Raw genomic sequence first — 12,941 nt, forward strand, 5'->3', positions numbered from 1 at the left:
TCAGATGTTTTTGTCATGCCTACTGTTTAAACCTTGTCTCATGCAGGTATTGGTGGTATGGATCTCTGTGTGACTATCAAAGGGGTCTCCTTCCTCTTGCAAACAGGCCTGGGCATATTGGGGAACGCTGTTGTGCTTCTGGCGTACGCCAGCATAATCTGTACTGAACCAAAGCTCCTTCCTGTGGACATGATCCTTTGCCACCTTGCCTTTGCCAACCTGATGCTACTGCTGACTCGTTGTGTGCCACAGACCATGACTGTGTTTGGGTTGAAGGATCTTCTGAATGACCCTGGTTGTAAGGTGGTGATCTATGCCTATCGCATTGGACGGGCCTTGTCTGTGTGCATCACCTGCATGCTCAGCGTATTTCAGGCCATGACAATAGCCCCTGCAGGGCCCAAATTGTCCAAGTTGAAACCTATGCTTCCCTCTCTAGTCCTTCCGACCTTTGCAGCATTGTGGCTCCTTAATATGGCCATTTGCATTGCAGCTCCATTTTTCTCCATGGCTCCACGTAACGGCACCATCCCTGCATTCACCCTCAACCTCGGCTTCTGTCATGTGGACTTCAGAGACAATATGTCCTATGTTATTAACGGAGTGGCTGTCTCTGGGAGGGATTTTGCATTTGTAGCCCTGATGTTGGGCTCCAGCGGGTACATCCTCCTGCTTCTGCACCGCCACAGCGAACAGGTGAAAGGGATCCGTCGCTCTCATGGCAGCAGGTCAGAAACTAGAGCGGCTAAAATTGTGGTGACCCTGGTGGTTCTCTACGTTGTGTTCTTTGGCATTGATAATGTGATCTGGATCTACATGTTGACGGTATCAAAGGTTTCACCAGTAGTGGCTGACATGAGGGTGTTCTTCTCCTCCTGCTATGCCTCCCTCAGCCCCTACTTTATCATTTCATCCAACAAGAAGGTCAAGAGGAAGATTGTGTGTGTAGCAGAGCACGACCAACCGTTAGTGGACACTCAGGAGTCGAATGAGAAATGACTCTGTCTCTGCCTTGACAGCCTGCCATCTAGGATGCATTGCAGCAAACCTATAAAACCTGTTTATCTTTTAGCATTTTTACCAAGATAATTATTTAGTACTTCACTGGTCCTTCAGATTTCTAAAATACTGTAATGGATTAGGTTAGTTTGAGTAGAAGAATACAGCATTTTTACAACAACAAAATCAAGATGAGATTGTAATTTTAAATGTAAAAATTGTTTGTACATGCATGTAACGTATTGTGGACTAACTTGTTAATTATAAAGTTCTAATAATTAAAAGAATCTCTCCCCAAAGGATTTGCTGCACATTGTCTTTGGTTTTTAAATTTTTGGTTACCAAAAGCAATTATGTCTTAATTTAGAATAGTAGTAAAAGTAATAGTAATTAATAGAAGTTGTAGTAGTAATCCACATGCTACTTAAATTTGCTTCGCGCGTTTTTGTGAGCCACAGTCATCATCGTTAGTTTCTTAACTGAAATATCAGCAGATTTATTATTCCTACAAAAACGTTAAATATGGAATATTGTCCTGCTAATATGTTACATTAAATGTATTAATGACAGCAAATATTCAATATACCTATAACAATACGTTTTCTTATCTAACGGTTCACTGAATAACACTAAACACTTTTTTTTTCGTCACGCTCTAATTGGCTGAAATTTTGAGCGCCGCTTCGTTACTTTTATCCCGTGTTTGTCTTCTCAGGCAGCAGTTTACGATGATCCGTTTGGAAAAAATTAAAAGCAATGCTTTCATGCTTGCTTGAAAATGTCGCATTTTTTGTAAAACGAAGAATTACTAGTGTTTTGGGGGTTTTTTTTGGATTTGCATATCTGCTTTTAGATTTTAAAATCCCAAACAGGATGTCAGGTTCCTCCTGACAGACAATACTGAGGGGAAAATAACTATTCAAGTATCAACACAATAAACCCCGGAAAAGGGAAGAGGAAGAATTATCTGAAAGTACAGAATAGTTGAAATAATGTCGAGGAAAATGCTTTTAAACAGTGTGAGGATTTAAAGCGAACATTAATGAGTCGTTATTAGTATTGACATGTTTCAGCTGAAGTAAATCACACAGTATGGGCGGCAAAGTCTGACAACAAAATGCTGGAACGATCCTAAAATCCGTTTGTTATGGTTTCTGAAGATTTCTTTCCAGTTTGTTCATCAACCAACTTTAATTTTAGGTAAGTTTCATTAAAAAAAAAAACAATTCTACTGCTTACTGAATGAATAAAACATATACGAGCTTTTTAACAAAGCGATTCTCTTTCACTTGCTTTTATAGTTCTGCAGTTTGTCAGCCTGTTTGACTTTGTTTAAATCTAATCTGAACCTCTGCCCAGTCTCTCCTCCTCGGTCCAGTAAAATGACATGATCTGAGGGTACTGTTTCCAGTCTCTGATGACAATGGCCAGAATAGCCTGGTATCAAGAGAAGGTAAGAACGTCATCTATCTTTAAACAATGTTAAGATTTTATACTGAGATGGACAGTATTTTTAGTACCTGAAAATAACGTTTTGTTAGTGATTGTGTTTGTAAATTAATCCAGAAGTTGTTTGATTTCCTGCTTTTGACAAAGTAATAAAAAGCATCACTCTTAAATGTTTCATATCATTAAATACATTTAATCATCAGACAAAGATAACTTGTTTAAATGCATAACGCAGTTTTTAAATGATGGTTGCATGTATGAAGGGGAAAAGCTAACCAAACCAATCTGGCCTTATGAGAAAAAATAATCACTCCCTAATCTAATAACCAGTTCCACCAGGTTTCCAAGTCTGAACTTTGTCTAGGCCACTCTAAACCTTTATTTTATTTTATTTTATTCTTTTTGGAGACAAACTGGTTTGTTCTGAATCAAGTGCTTGATCCTAAGATTACAGACTGTTGAATTGTCTTTTTTCTTCAGGATTTGCTCAGTAAAAGCAGAGAAGCAGCTTTAATTCCATTAACAAAATGTTTGTAAACTGCTAAAAAAAATTTTTTTTGAAAATTTGTATTTGTTTTACTACTTTTGTCTTGTATATCCACAGAATATTTCCCTAAATGTCTTGGCAATAATAATGTTTTTAGCTAATGTCAGACAGGCTTTTATGTTCTTTTTCATCACCATTTTTTCATTTTCGCTGTGTATTTGTCTCACAGATTCCATATTACCCAGTCTATTTTTTTTATCCCTTAATTATAAACACCGAACTTAACTGAGATAAGTGAGTTCTGCAGTGATTTAAATGATGTTCTTTGTTTTGCTGTGACCTCTTTGTAATTTATAAATGGGCTCTTGGACAAATTTTGGTTGGCTGGCCATTCCTTGGAAGATTCAGTCAGTTCCATATTTTGTCGATATATTATAACGATTCTCACTAGTTGGAATTTGTTTTTTGTATTAAATTTAATACTCATTTGAGAAATACATTTTGTATTTAATCAGGTTTTCTGGGTCTGATATTGTACAGCTATTGTTTCATTTTTGCTTCAGTTTATGTATTGAAATAACAAAATCTATTACTATTCCCAACACCATAGTTGATTAATATTGCAAATTTATAACTAGCTGTTTGTTTTTTGTTTTTAAATTTTCAGAAAGGTTAGTGTTTGTGATATAGCTAGTTGTGGTGGTATTCTGTTTTACATTGCCACCTGTCAATCATGTACAAAAACAACTGCAAACATGCATAGAAAGTTGCAATGCCTGTATGGAGAAAGGAGAGGCAGGCAGCTCCTTTTGAATTTATGAAAGTCTGGAAAGAGAATGAATTAGCTTCTGCTTAATGTGGCTTGTTTTAACATGTTGTGGAAACAAACAAGAACACAGAAGGGTGTTTAATGTTGCCAGACTTGAACTTTTAATCTGTCGGAGTTTAACTCATACCTTCAAATGCCCATGTATATTATTTAGACTAAGAGATTTATATATTTTAAAGATGTTCTAAGCCCAACAATAAGCACAGTAGTAACAGTAAATAAGAGATTTTTTGCTTTAACTGATCAAACATTTTGCTTTTCTTTAACATCTGTTAGTGTAAATTAAATAAACAGGTCTTATGTGTTGTGTTGAAAACAAAATAATGAAAACAGTGCTATTTCTGGTTACAGATCGGGGCCTATGACCAGCAAGTCTGGGAAAAATCCCTGGAGAAAGCAGATTTAGGCGTAAGATGTTTTTTTTTATTGTTGTTTTAAAGTTGTAGGTGTTTTCATGTCTTGTTTCCACTAAAATAATTACTCTGGTTCTATTTACTGAAGGGTTTAGAGAGAAAACCAAAGAAGACCGGTTACATCAAATCTGACCTCATTGATGTTGACTTAGTAAGAGGTGAGAGGAATCATTACTTAACATATTTTATGTAAAGTAGCGTGTGATTCTAAATGACACATTAACTACCTGATGTGAATAGCATGTACTTTCAATAATGTTGCTGGTTATTTTGTCGCCACAGGATCAACTTTCAGTAAAGCCAAACCGGAGAATCAATGGACGGCGCTGACTCGAAAAGGTCTGGTCAGAGTTCTGCTGTTCCCTTTCTTCTTCCAATGGTGGATCCAGGTGACCTCCAGGTCCATCTCCTCATGCATCCTCGTGTTATATTTTCTGCAAGGTAATCTTCCTCTTAATGTATAGGTCTGGCTGCAACTAAAAATTATTTTAACAATTGATTATTCCGATGATTAACTGATCAATCAGATTTAAAAATCAGCTAATTTTTTACCACTTAAGCCTTTTTTTTTTTTTTTTTTTACCCCTCCAGGGGTTGTTTTTTTTTGTGGGCTCTAGTGTCCCTTATATCACAGTGGGCTGACAGGAAACGGGGAAGGAGAGGGGGAAGACATGCGGCAAATGTCGTCGGGTCCGGGAGTCGAACCCGCGACGGCCGCGTCGAGGACTCAAGGCCTCCAAATGCGGGTCGCGCTAACCCCTACGCCACCACGGCACACCCCCCACTTAAGCCTTTTTATACAAAAAATGCAAATATTCCAGTTCTTTTTTTCAAATAAGAAAATAAATATAACATTTCTTAAAATGCAATAACAGACCATTCCTTCATTTCTCTGAATGTTTTTGACATTTCATGCTTCACATGATTTCAATTGATGGCTGATTGACAGGCTTTTACTGAACTGCAATCATCTGAATCAGGTGTGTTAAAGCAGAGAAACATCTAAAACATGCGGGGCAGTCTGCCTTGAGGAGCAGTGTTGGGCAACATTGTTTTAGTGTACACTTGATCATTTATAGCAAAGAATGCACCTGCAGTTTAAAAGATATATATTTCAAACATCAGCATGTGAAAAGCAGTTTTTTCTACTTGACTTAACATCATTTTTTTGGATATACTGATTAATGATTGGCTAGCGAAAGGGTGATAACAGATTTTCTTTTTCAGACACATAAATTATTATCAACAAAACAGCAGGACAGTTATCAGAATAAATTGACATACAGAATGTATGAGGTTACGTACTCCAGTTAATCAATTATTAAATTAGTTGATGATCATTCCAGTAATCAATTAATCCGATTAATTGTTTCAGCCCTATACATGTCACTGTAATTCTACTAAGCATGTGCCCCTGGACAAAGGTAACATCATCTCCACTGTAAAAGACTTTAGCCTTTGTAGTCCTGCTATGTGTAATTTTAATGGGCTATTTAGACTTTTTTGGAACCAATTATGTTGGGATTGATGTGAAAACATTGTGTTTAGGTGGCTCCATTCTGTTGAAATTTCTATTTGTTGTGCAGTGACACTACATTTTAATCAAGCCTTCACTTACTGGATTCATGTTTGTTTAAATTCATTTATGCACTACTGTGCCCTGTTTCCCTCCACAGTTGAGCGGCACAGATGAGAGCTCATTAGCACACATGAATTCTGTTATAATGCCTCCCCTAAGAGAGCGCTTTGTTTGTTGTTGCCAAACGTTTTGCTCCCCTCAGTGGCAGCGGTGCTGCTGTACCTGGAGGTCCCCCGGGCCAGTGCCAGCGAGGTGTTCGGGCCCATGTGTCTCATGCTGCTGCTGGGCACCGTTCACTGCCAGATTGTTTCAACAGAGTCCAGCCGGTGGCCCTCAGGCAGTCCAGCTGCTAGCAGCAGCACCAGCCCTACACGCAGGAGGAGGTGGTTTATCTTTGCTCTTTATATCCTAACAGACTCACAGCACTTGGCTCATATGTAAACTCTCACATAAAGTACACAAAGCCAGAGGGCTTTTGTTGTTTCCTAAGTGTGCTACACAATATTTGAATTTTATTGTTCATTTTGCTAACTGCTCACATACTTGTTTTGTCTTAATTAGATAAAAAAAAGAAAAAACTATATATTGTTGTTTTCTTTGTTGTGTTTAACGGTTTAAGAAATATTTAATATCCCTCCTTCTTTTTCTTCCAAAAGACTTATTATTAAATTCTGTCTCCTTCAGGCCAAGGAAGGGCAAAGGGTTGAAAAAATCAGAAGAAAAGACTGACAGCGAGAACGCAGAGCAGCAGGGGCCCTGGCAGTTTGAAGATAGCCAGCGATTATACAAGACCATGGAGAGCCGGGTACAGTCACTCATCTCTGTCAGTATTTTTAGAGTCAGGGTGAACAGTGGTAAATGGAAGAGTAAAAGCCCTATTCTGAGCATCACGGGCAATTTGAAAACCTCTTCAAAATGCTTTCTGTGGAAATGTTCTTATACTTTCCTTAAATTTGGCCTGTATAGTAGAGCTATCAAAATGCTAATAAAAATCTACATCCTATCGCAGATAAAATATCACCCTTTAATTTTATTATAAAATTATACTGAGAACAATTATGTCAGTGGCAATGAAGTAAATAAAGCTGCAATACCCTTCTTGTGTACCTGTGTACATCCGTTAAAGTTGCATTTGTAACTATTATAACACAATGTTCTTTTATGAAAACATTAACATTACATCAAACACAAGCACATATAAATCTTTTATACCTGTCTTTATGTTCTCTTTCAGTGCAAAAGTCAATCAGGATTTGGAGCATCTGATGAGCTCTCTAGTGACGAAGGGGAAAGCGAGCAACCAGTGGAGGTAATTCGATCGTTACATCATCGCAAGGCACACCCAAAATCGTCATCTCCGTCAGTGTCTCCTGTTAGGAAGAGGAACATAAAGTTCAGCCCCAAGCCCACAGCCGATCCTCAGGTAAAACTCGTTGTTTGAATGAATTTAAATGGAAATGTAAAGCGGACCTATTATGCAAAATTCACATTTTGCTTCTTTATATATTTTTGTTTGAGTCTCAACTACTTCTAAAAATAGGCCAAATGCATATAAAAATCCTAAAGTGTTTTTTTTAATCAATGTTAATGTGTTTTTTTGGTGTCTGGAAAATGAGCTGTTTCAAAAAAATCTCCTACTTGTCCTACGGTACAATTCCATAAGCATTTTACCGTCTAGCAACTCCATCCATGCCCAACCTTCGTTACCTAGCAACCCAAGCAGAGCTTCAGCACTTTTAGTCAAGGAGTTTTACCGCCGTATGCGCTGAACAATGGTTGCTTAACATGCAGGTATTTTGTTGTTGATTTACCATAATGAAATGACCTGCTGCGTTTTTGTTGATTGTGCAGCAGACTCTTTATCTGCTTTTTAAAATTGTACGTTGTATAATTGCACATCTGTTTGCAGTGTAAACGTTGCGTTGGGGGGCATGGCCATCAGCAGCTTATTTGGATTTAAAGTGACGAGAACCTAAAAAAGCTCATTCTGAAAGGAGCTCAAAATGGGCAGAGCTGACCAGACTAAAATATATTTATCTATGAATGATTTTGTTTAAAAATGTAACAAGCATGTTTTGTGTAGCCCATTGACCCATCCTAACCTGTTCATGGTAGCATAATGAGTCATTTTTAAATTTCTCACTCTCTGTTTTAACTTATTTCATGAAATATTGCAGTTTTGTTTGTTAATCAATGCAACTTGCACTGTTTTGTCTAGGATCAGGAGGAGAGTGAGGGACCCACCGAAATAAAGCCTCATAAGATCGATCGACTCAGGCTGGGCTCTCGTCCCGCTTCTGACACGGACGACACGATGTGGGAGGAGTTTCTGCAAGGCCCTGACTCCGCCTCCACGGGGAGCAGCGACTGTGAGGGGAACGGGAGGTTCCAGGCTGGGATGAACCGTCCACAAAGCACAACATCAGGCAGTGATGATGAAGGTTTACAGCAAGGATTGACCAGTGTAAATATAAATCTGTCTTACAATATTTATCTTTTTGTCTTTTTTATATCTCATTATGTTGCAGCTACTCTTAGCTGTCTTGCTATTTATTCTATTTTGTTACAACAAACTGTATACTTATTTTTTAAAATCTCATTGCAACTTTAATCACTGTGTTTTCACACGTTTCATCTCTTGGTATTGTTCATCAGAGCCAGCTAAACTGGCTTCAAGCATGCCACCCATCCAAAGACCGTGTTAGCGCCATAATATGGGAGCAGGGTGAGTGCAAGAAAGCAGACATGTCGGTCCTGGAGATCAGCGGGATCATTCTCACACGGGTAAGTGTGTCCTGTCTCGAACATTTATTACTTTCCTTTTTGATTAAGGAAAGTAATAGTTTAAATTAAAATCAATTGATAATTTGTAAGTTTAACAAAAGTGAGTAGAACACAGCAATATTTAAGTCAAAAATTTAAATTCATGCTAAATTGAAATATGACTCTAAATAAAAGTGAATGATTCCATAAAAAAAAGTAGCCGGACGAAGAAGAAATGGTTATAATTTGTTGTTCTCATATTACAGTTTTTTGTCATTTACAAACTAAATGAATGTGCGGGACATTTTACAACTGTCATAAATATTTAAATTAAGTATTTCAGGTCCCAGTACTAAACCTTATGGTACTCCACATTCAAAGTCCTTGCGCTCCAATTAAACTTTACAAACTATCTTTTGTTTATCAAATAACTGCTCTGCTCAAACATTTATGAAGAATGCTTATTCTGTATTTGGTGTGTAACTTTGTGTTTGTCACCAGGTAAAGATGGTGGAACAGGGCATGGGCTACCTTGTGCTCAGTGGTCTCATGACGGCCACTCTGGCGCTGCTGCCCTTCGCCTTCCGCCTGGCTCAGCGTTTGGACATGTCCGGCCTCAGCTCACTGTCCCTAAAGCAACTAGTCGAAATCGCATTGGGCATGTGGGATTACCGAGCTTACGCCTTTTTCTTCATCACAACAGTTCTCAGAGTCTGCCTCATAGGGCTCTTCTTCTTCATGATGTGTGTGGCTGAGAGAACCTACAAACAGGTGAGTGATCAATTCAACCTGTTTGCAGAAATATGTACATGACCTTACAAACTGTTTCTCAATGGGACATTATGATATTATGTCACAAAGAGAAATTATTCCTCCTTACAAAAGCCTTTTATTACCACTATTGTATACAAAGCATCAGTTAATAATACTTTATTAATTTCTTTGTTACTATATGATTTATAACTCCATTTTTTTTCTTATTCTGTATATTTGTCCTTACTATGTAGAACCTATAGATCCATTCAGTAAATCAGAATATTAGGAAAAATGTCTATTTCAGTAACAGTTAACTAAGTGAAGCACATTATACAGATAAATTATCCCTTTAACACTACTGTGTTAAAGGCTTTATTTCTGTTAATTATGATGAAATTATGCTTACAGTGAAGGAAGACATAACAATTAAGATTAAAATGTTACATCAAACTAACAAAAAGGTTTTAATAAAGAAATGTGGGCTTAACAAAAAGGACATTTATTAAAGGTTGTTTTCTTCAAAAGGCACTTTTAATCTGACAAACGAGTATTGTCAGACCTCATATTCAAATTTATTGAATATATCTTTTCCCCAAATAAGGAACAATAAAGAATTTTCTATTTTAAAAACTGATCATCATATGTTCTGCCAGTGACAAACTGTAATTAAGGTGAGCTTGAGTGATCTTTCTGAAATCTGGACAGCAGCTTTTGAAAAAAAAAACAATGCATTTTTTGATTAAGGGAATTTTAAATCATTTTGGATACAGTTGTTAAGTGTTAAACTTTCTCTCATTTATTTGTATTTGCTGAATGTGAGTGAAGTGGCTGAAAATGTCCAAATAAAGGCCCGTAGAAGTCCTACACAGTCAGTCAATAACATTTATTTTATCTGTAGATGAATTCCTTTTTGTTGCATAAGTGGTAAACTTGAGAATTTTGCAAAATACTGTGGATACAAATACTTATAACTTTCACAAATGAGAAATAATTGTAAGTCTTGAATTAAACAGTTAGTCATTTTTTCACATCTACATTATTATTTGTGATTATTAATGACTTTTTATGGTGTATCTCAACATTTCCCCAACAGAGACTCTTATTTGCCAAGTACTTCAGCCATCTCACCTCAGCTCGAAAGGCCAAGAAGTCCGAGATCCCTCACTTCAGGCTGAAGAAAGTGCAAAACATCAAGATGTGGCTGGCGCTGCGCTCTTTCCTCAGGGTAAGTGTCCTCCTTTATCACCCAGCTAAAACATTGCCTTGCACTTTGTAAACAAACTGTCTCTGATCCGCTTGTTGGTTGCAGAGACGAGGACCGCAGCGCTCTGTAGATGTCATTGTCTCCACAATCTTCCTCTTAGCACTTTCCATTTCATTCATCATTTGTGCTCAGGTCAGTGTGAGAGACCCGAGAAGACCCGGCGTGTTTGGATAACATTGATTTTATTCCAATGTCTTTGCATATTGTCTGATTTATGTTAAACAAATGAGCTCAAATGTTTTATTGGAAATTCCAACATTATCTCTTCTCCTCTTCAGCTTCTAAACAGTCACAAAACGTTCCTGGAGTCTTTAATTAATTGGGAGCTGGTGGTGTGGTGCTTCTCCCTCATCCCCTTCCTGCTGCGGCTCGCCACGCTGGGCTCAGAGACCAACTCCAAATACAGCAACTCCTCAGTGCTGCTCACTGAGCAGGTGGCGCCCTCTGGCTGCAGAATCCTTTATACCACCAGTTAAATCATATGTAGAATCAAATGATAAATTATGCTTCTTTTTTGATTGCAGATTAATTTGTATTTGAAGATGGAGAAAAAGCCTAATAAGAAAGAACAGCTCAGTATAGTGAACAACGTCTTAAAACTGGCCACAAAGCTGATGAAGGTAAGAACTGAATTTTTATTTACAGTAGCTAAAGTTTGCTTTGTGCCCTTGTTTGAGCAAAAGCTCCTGTCCAGATTAAAGTTTATACTTGTTAACCTTTGCACGTTTTATTCTTTTTTTCAACCAAAAATTTGAATGTCTTTAACCAGGATTTCTCTGTGATAGAAAAATATACAGATGAAATGGTGAACTGGATGGACAAGGATTTATGGTGTTCAGTTTTTCATATATATAAAAAAAATCTTAAGTGTGTTGTGCATTTGTTTTTAGTCCTCTTTAATTTAACATATCTAAAGGAAATCATCTAATTGCCATAAATTGCTAAATAAGTTCTTGTAATTCTTCATTCCTTCTTTAGGAGCTGGACACCCCCTTCAGGCTGCTGGGTCTGACCATGAACCCTCTGATCTACAACATCACAAAGGTCATCATATTGTCTGCTGTTTCTGCAGTCGTCAGTGATCTGCTGGGCTTCAATATCAGAGTAAGTTGAGTTACAATGAGGAATTAAGAATCCTCAATATCTTCTTGGAACAATAAACTACAAACAAGAAATTTAACTTTTAGCAAAGTGTTTTTTATCAGAGGAGTTCTTTACATGCAAATATTCCAGTTTTTATTCTGTCCCAAGAGCTACTTTTGTTACAATAATTTTTCTTGAATGAATCTTTGTTTTTTTCTTTTCCTCCAGCTGTGGAAAATCAAGCCCTAATGTGAAGAGGACAAGCCACTAACAGTCAGACACTGGAGTCCAGAAACACTCTCCGTCTCCTGCAGACGCCTTCTCTAATGCAAAACGTGCTCAAACCTACTGACAGCGTTCAGTGCTGACTGTGCCTTCCACATGAACCGTCGGCCATTCAGAAGCCAGAGATGCTCCGACAATCACTCATGCAACATTTACTAGCTGCTCAGCTGAGGTGGCTTTAAAACTTTCCATCAGCTCTGCCATTATGGAAGCACCTAACCTTTGACCTTCAAATGTCCCTCTGGAAGTGGTTTAATGTAGCAGCAAGCTGACGTTTGAGATCATTTCCGGCTTCTGAGGCACTCAAATTTATATCTTAGTCTTTTACAGATGTGTAGTCTAACATGGTGTGTAAATGCAGATATTATCATGTAAATAGTTGTTTGTTTGTTTGTTTTTTATTAATCTTTTCTTAGGACAAGGAAAATCAAATACTTCTGCTGTCTCAAGCCAAGATATCACATATGAACTGACTTTTCATAGTGTATTTAACAGCTCTTTACCATAGCTGTGCTTTATTTATTTGGGTTTCTGTTTTAAGCTCTTGGACTTCTTATCTGTAAATCTCTGACCCCTGTTTTCCACTTTTTATCAAGAACCACTGTAAAAAATAAATAAATAAAAAAGCAATAAATAAAATCACATAGTCTTTGATAATGGAGAATAAATTGTTTTCCACCGAGCCATGTTTCTATCAGTTATGAATAGTGCAAATTGTTAAACAATCACAAGGGAAATTAATGTAGCATAAAATATTAAATCAAGTGATTTATTTCAAGTGTTTTTGTTTATTGCAAATATTATGGATTGCTGCCTAACTCGAAATTTAATGTAGGAGAAAAAATTTAAATTTTACATATGAACAAATAAAATATATATACTTTAATAGATATTTTACAGTTCTTCCTTCCACTAAACTTCCCATTAAGCTCTGTACAGCCAGCTTCTTTATCTATGGCTTTCTTTCAGCTTATACTCCTTGTGAAAGGTTAAAGGCTTAATTGGGACTTTTTATCTGTAAATAGCAGATAAAT

At 37.2% G+C, this 12,941-nt stretch overlaps 2 protein-coding genes across 4 annotated transcripts; both read left to right on the plus strand.

The window, feature by feature from the left end:
* The first annotated feature begins 57 nt into the window (after window positions 1-57).
* ora1 (olfactory receptor class A related 1) lies at window positions 58-1,206 on the plus strand. The gene has a single exon (XM_028003702.1). It carries the CDS (start codon window positions 58-60, stop codon window positions 997-999), a length of 942 nt encoding a protein of 313 aa, XP_027859503.1. The 3' UTR covers window positions 1,000-1,206.
* A 711-nt stretch (window positions 1,207-1,917) lies between these two features.
* phtf1 (putative homeodomain transcription factor 1) lies at window positions 1,918-12,561 on the plus strand. 3 transcript variants are annotated; one of them, XM_028003820.1, is made up of 17 exons: window positions 1,918-2,199; window positions 2,301-2,452; window positions 4,116-4,172; window positions 4,266-4,335; window positions 4,460-4,618; window positions 5,959-6,139; window positions 6,441-6,561; window positions 6,991-7,179; window positions 7,975-8,220; window positions 8,412-8,540; window positions 9,021-9,290; window positions 10,369-10,500; window positions 10,585-10,671; window positions 10,818-10,973; window positions 11,064-11,159; window positions 11,518-11,643; window positions 11,851-12,561. In XM_028003820.1, the coding sequence occupies exons 2-17, from the start codon at window positions 2,417-2,419 to the stop codon at window positions 11,869-11,871; spliced, it is 2,076 nt and encodes a 691-aa protein (XP_027859621.1). In that variant the 5' UTR covers window positions 1,918-2,199; window positions 2,301-2,416; the 3' UTR covers window positions 11,872-12,561. The 3 variants fall into 3 exon arrangements, with proteins under 3 accessions (XP_027859621.1, XP_027859620.1, XP_027859623.1); XM_028003819.1 differs by having other exon boundaries at window positions 2,359-2,452; XM_028003822.1 differs by having other exon boundaries at window positions 2,359-2,452; window positions 6,073-6,139.
* Window positions 12,562-12,941: the final 380 nt, after the last annotated feature.

Source organism: Xiphophorus couchianus, chromosome 20 (genome assembly GCF_001444195.1).
Source record: "Xiphophorus couchianus chromosome 20, X_couchianus-1.0, whole genome shotgun sequence".
NCBI lineage: Eukaryota > Metazoa > Chordata > Actinopteri > Cyprinodontiformes > Poeciliidae > Xiphophorus > Xiphophorus couchianus.

Bases quoted from the DNA above. Each gene is read 5' to 3' on its own strand.
- ora1 (XM_028003702.1), top strand. From the start codon at position 58: ATGGATCTCTGTGTGACTATCAAAGGGGTCTCCTTCCTCTTGCAAACA.
- phtf1 (XM_028003820.1), top strand. From the start codon at position 2,417: ATGACAATGGCCAGAATAGCCTGGTATCAAGAGAAG. The intron at 2,453-4,115 runs GTAAGAACGTCA...TTCTGGTTACAG, and splicing joins TAGCCTGGTATCAAGAGAAG to ATCGGGGCCTATGACCAGCA. The intron at 9,291-10,368 runs GTGAGTGATCAA...TTTCCCCAACAG, and splicing joins CTGAGAGAACCTACAAACAG to AGACTCTTATTTGCCAAGTA.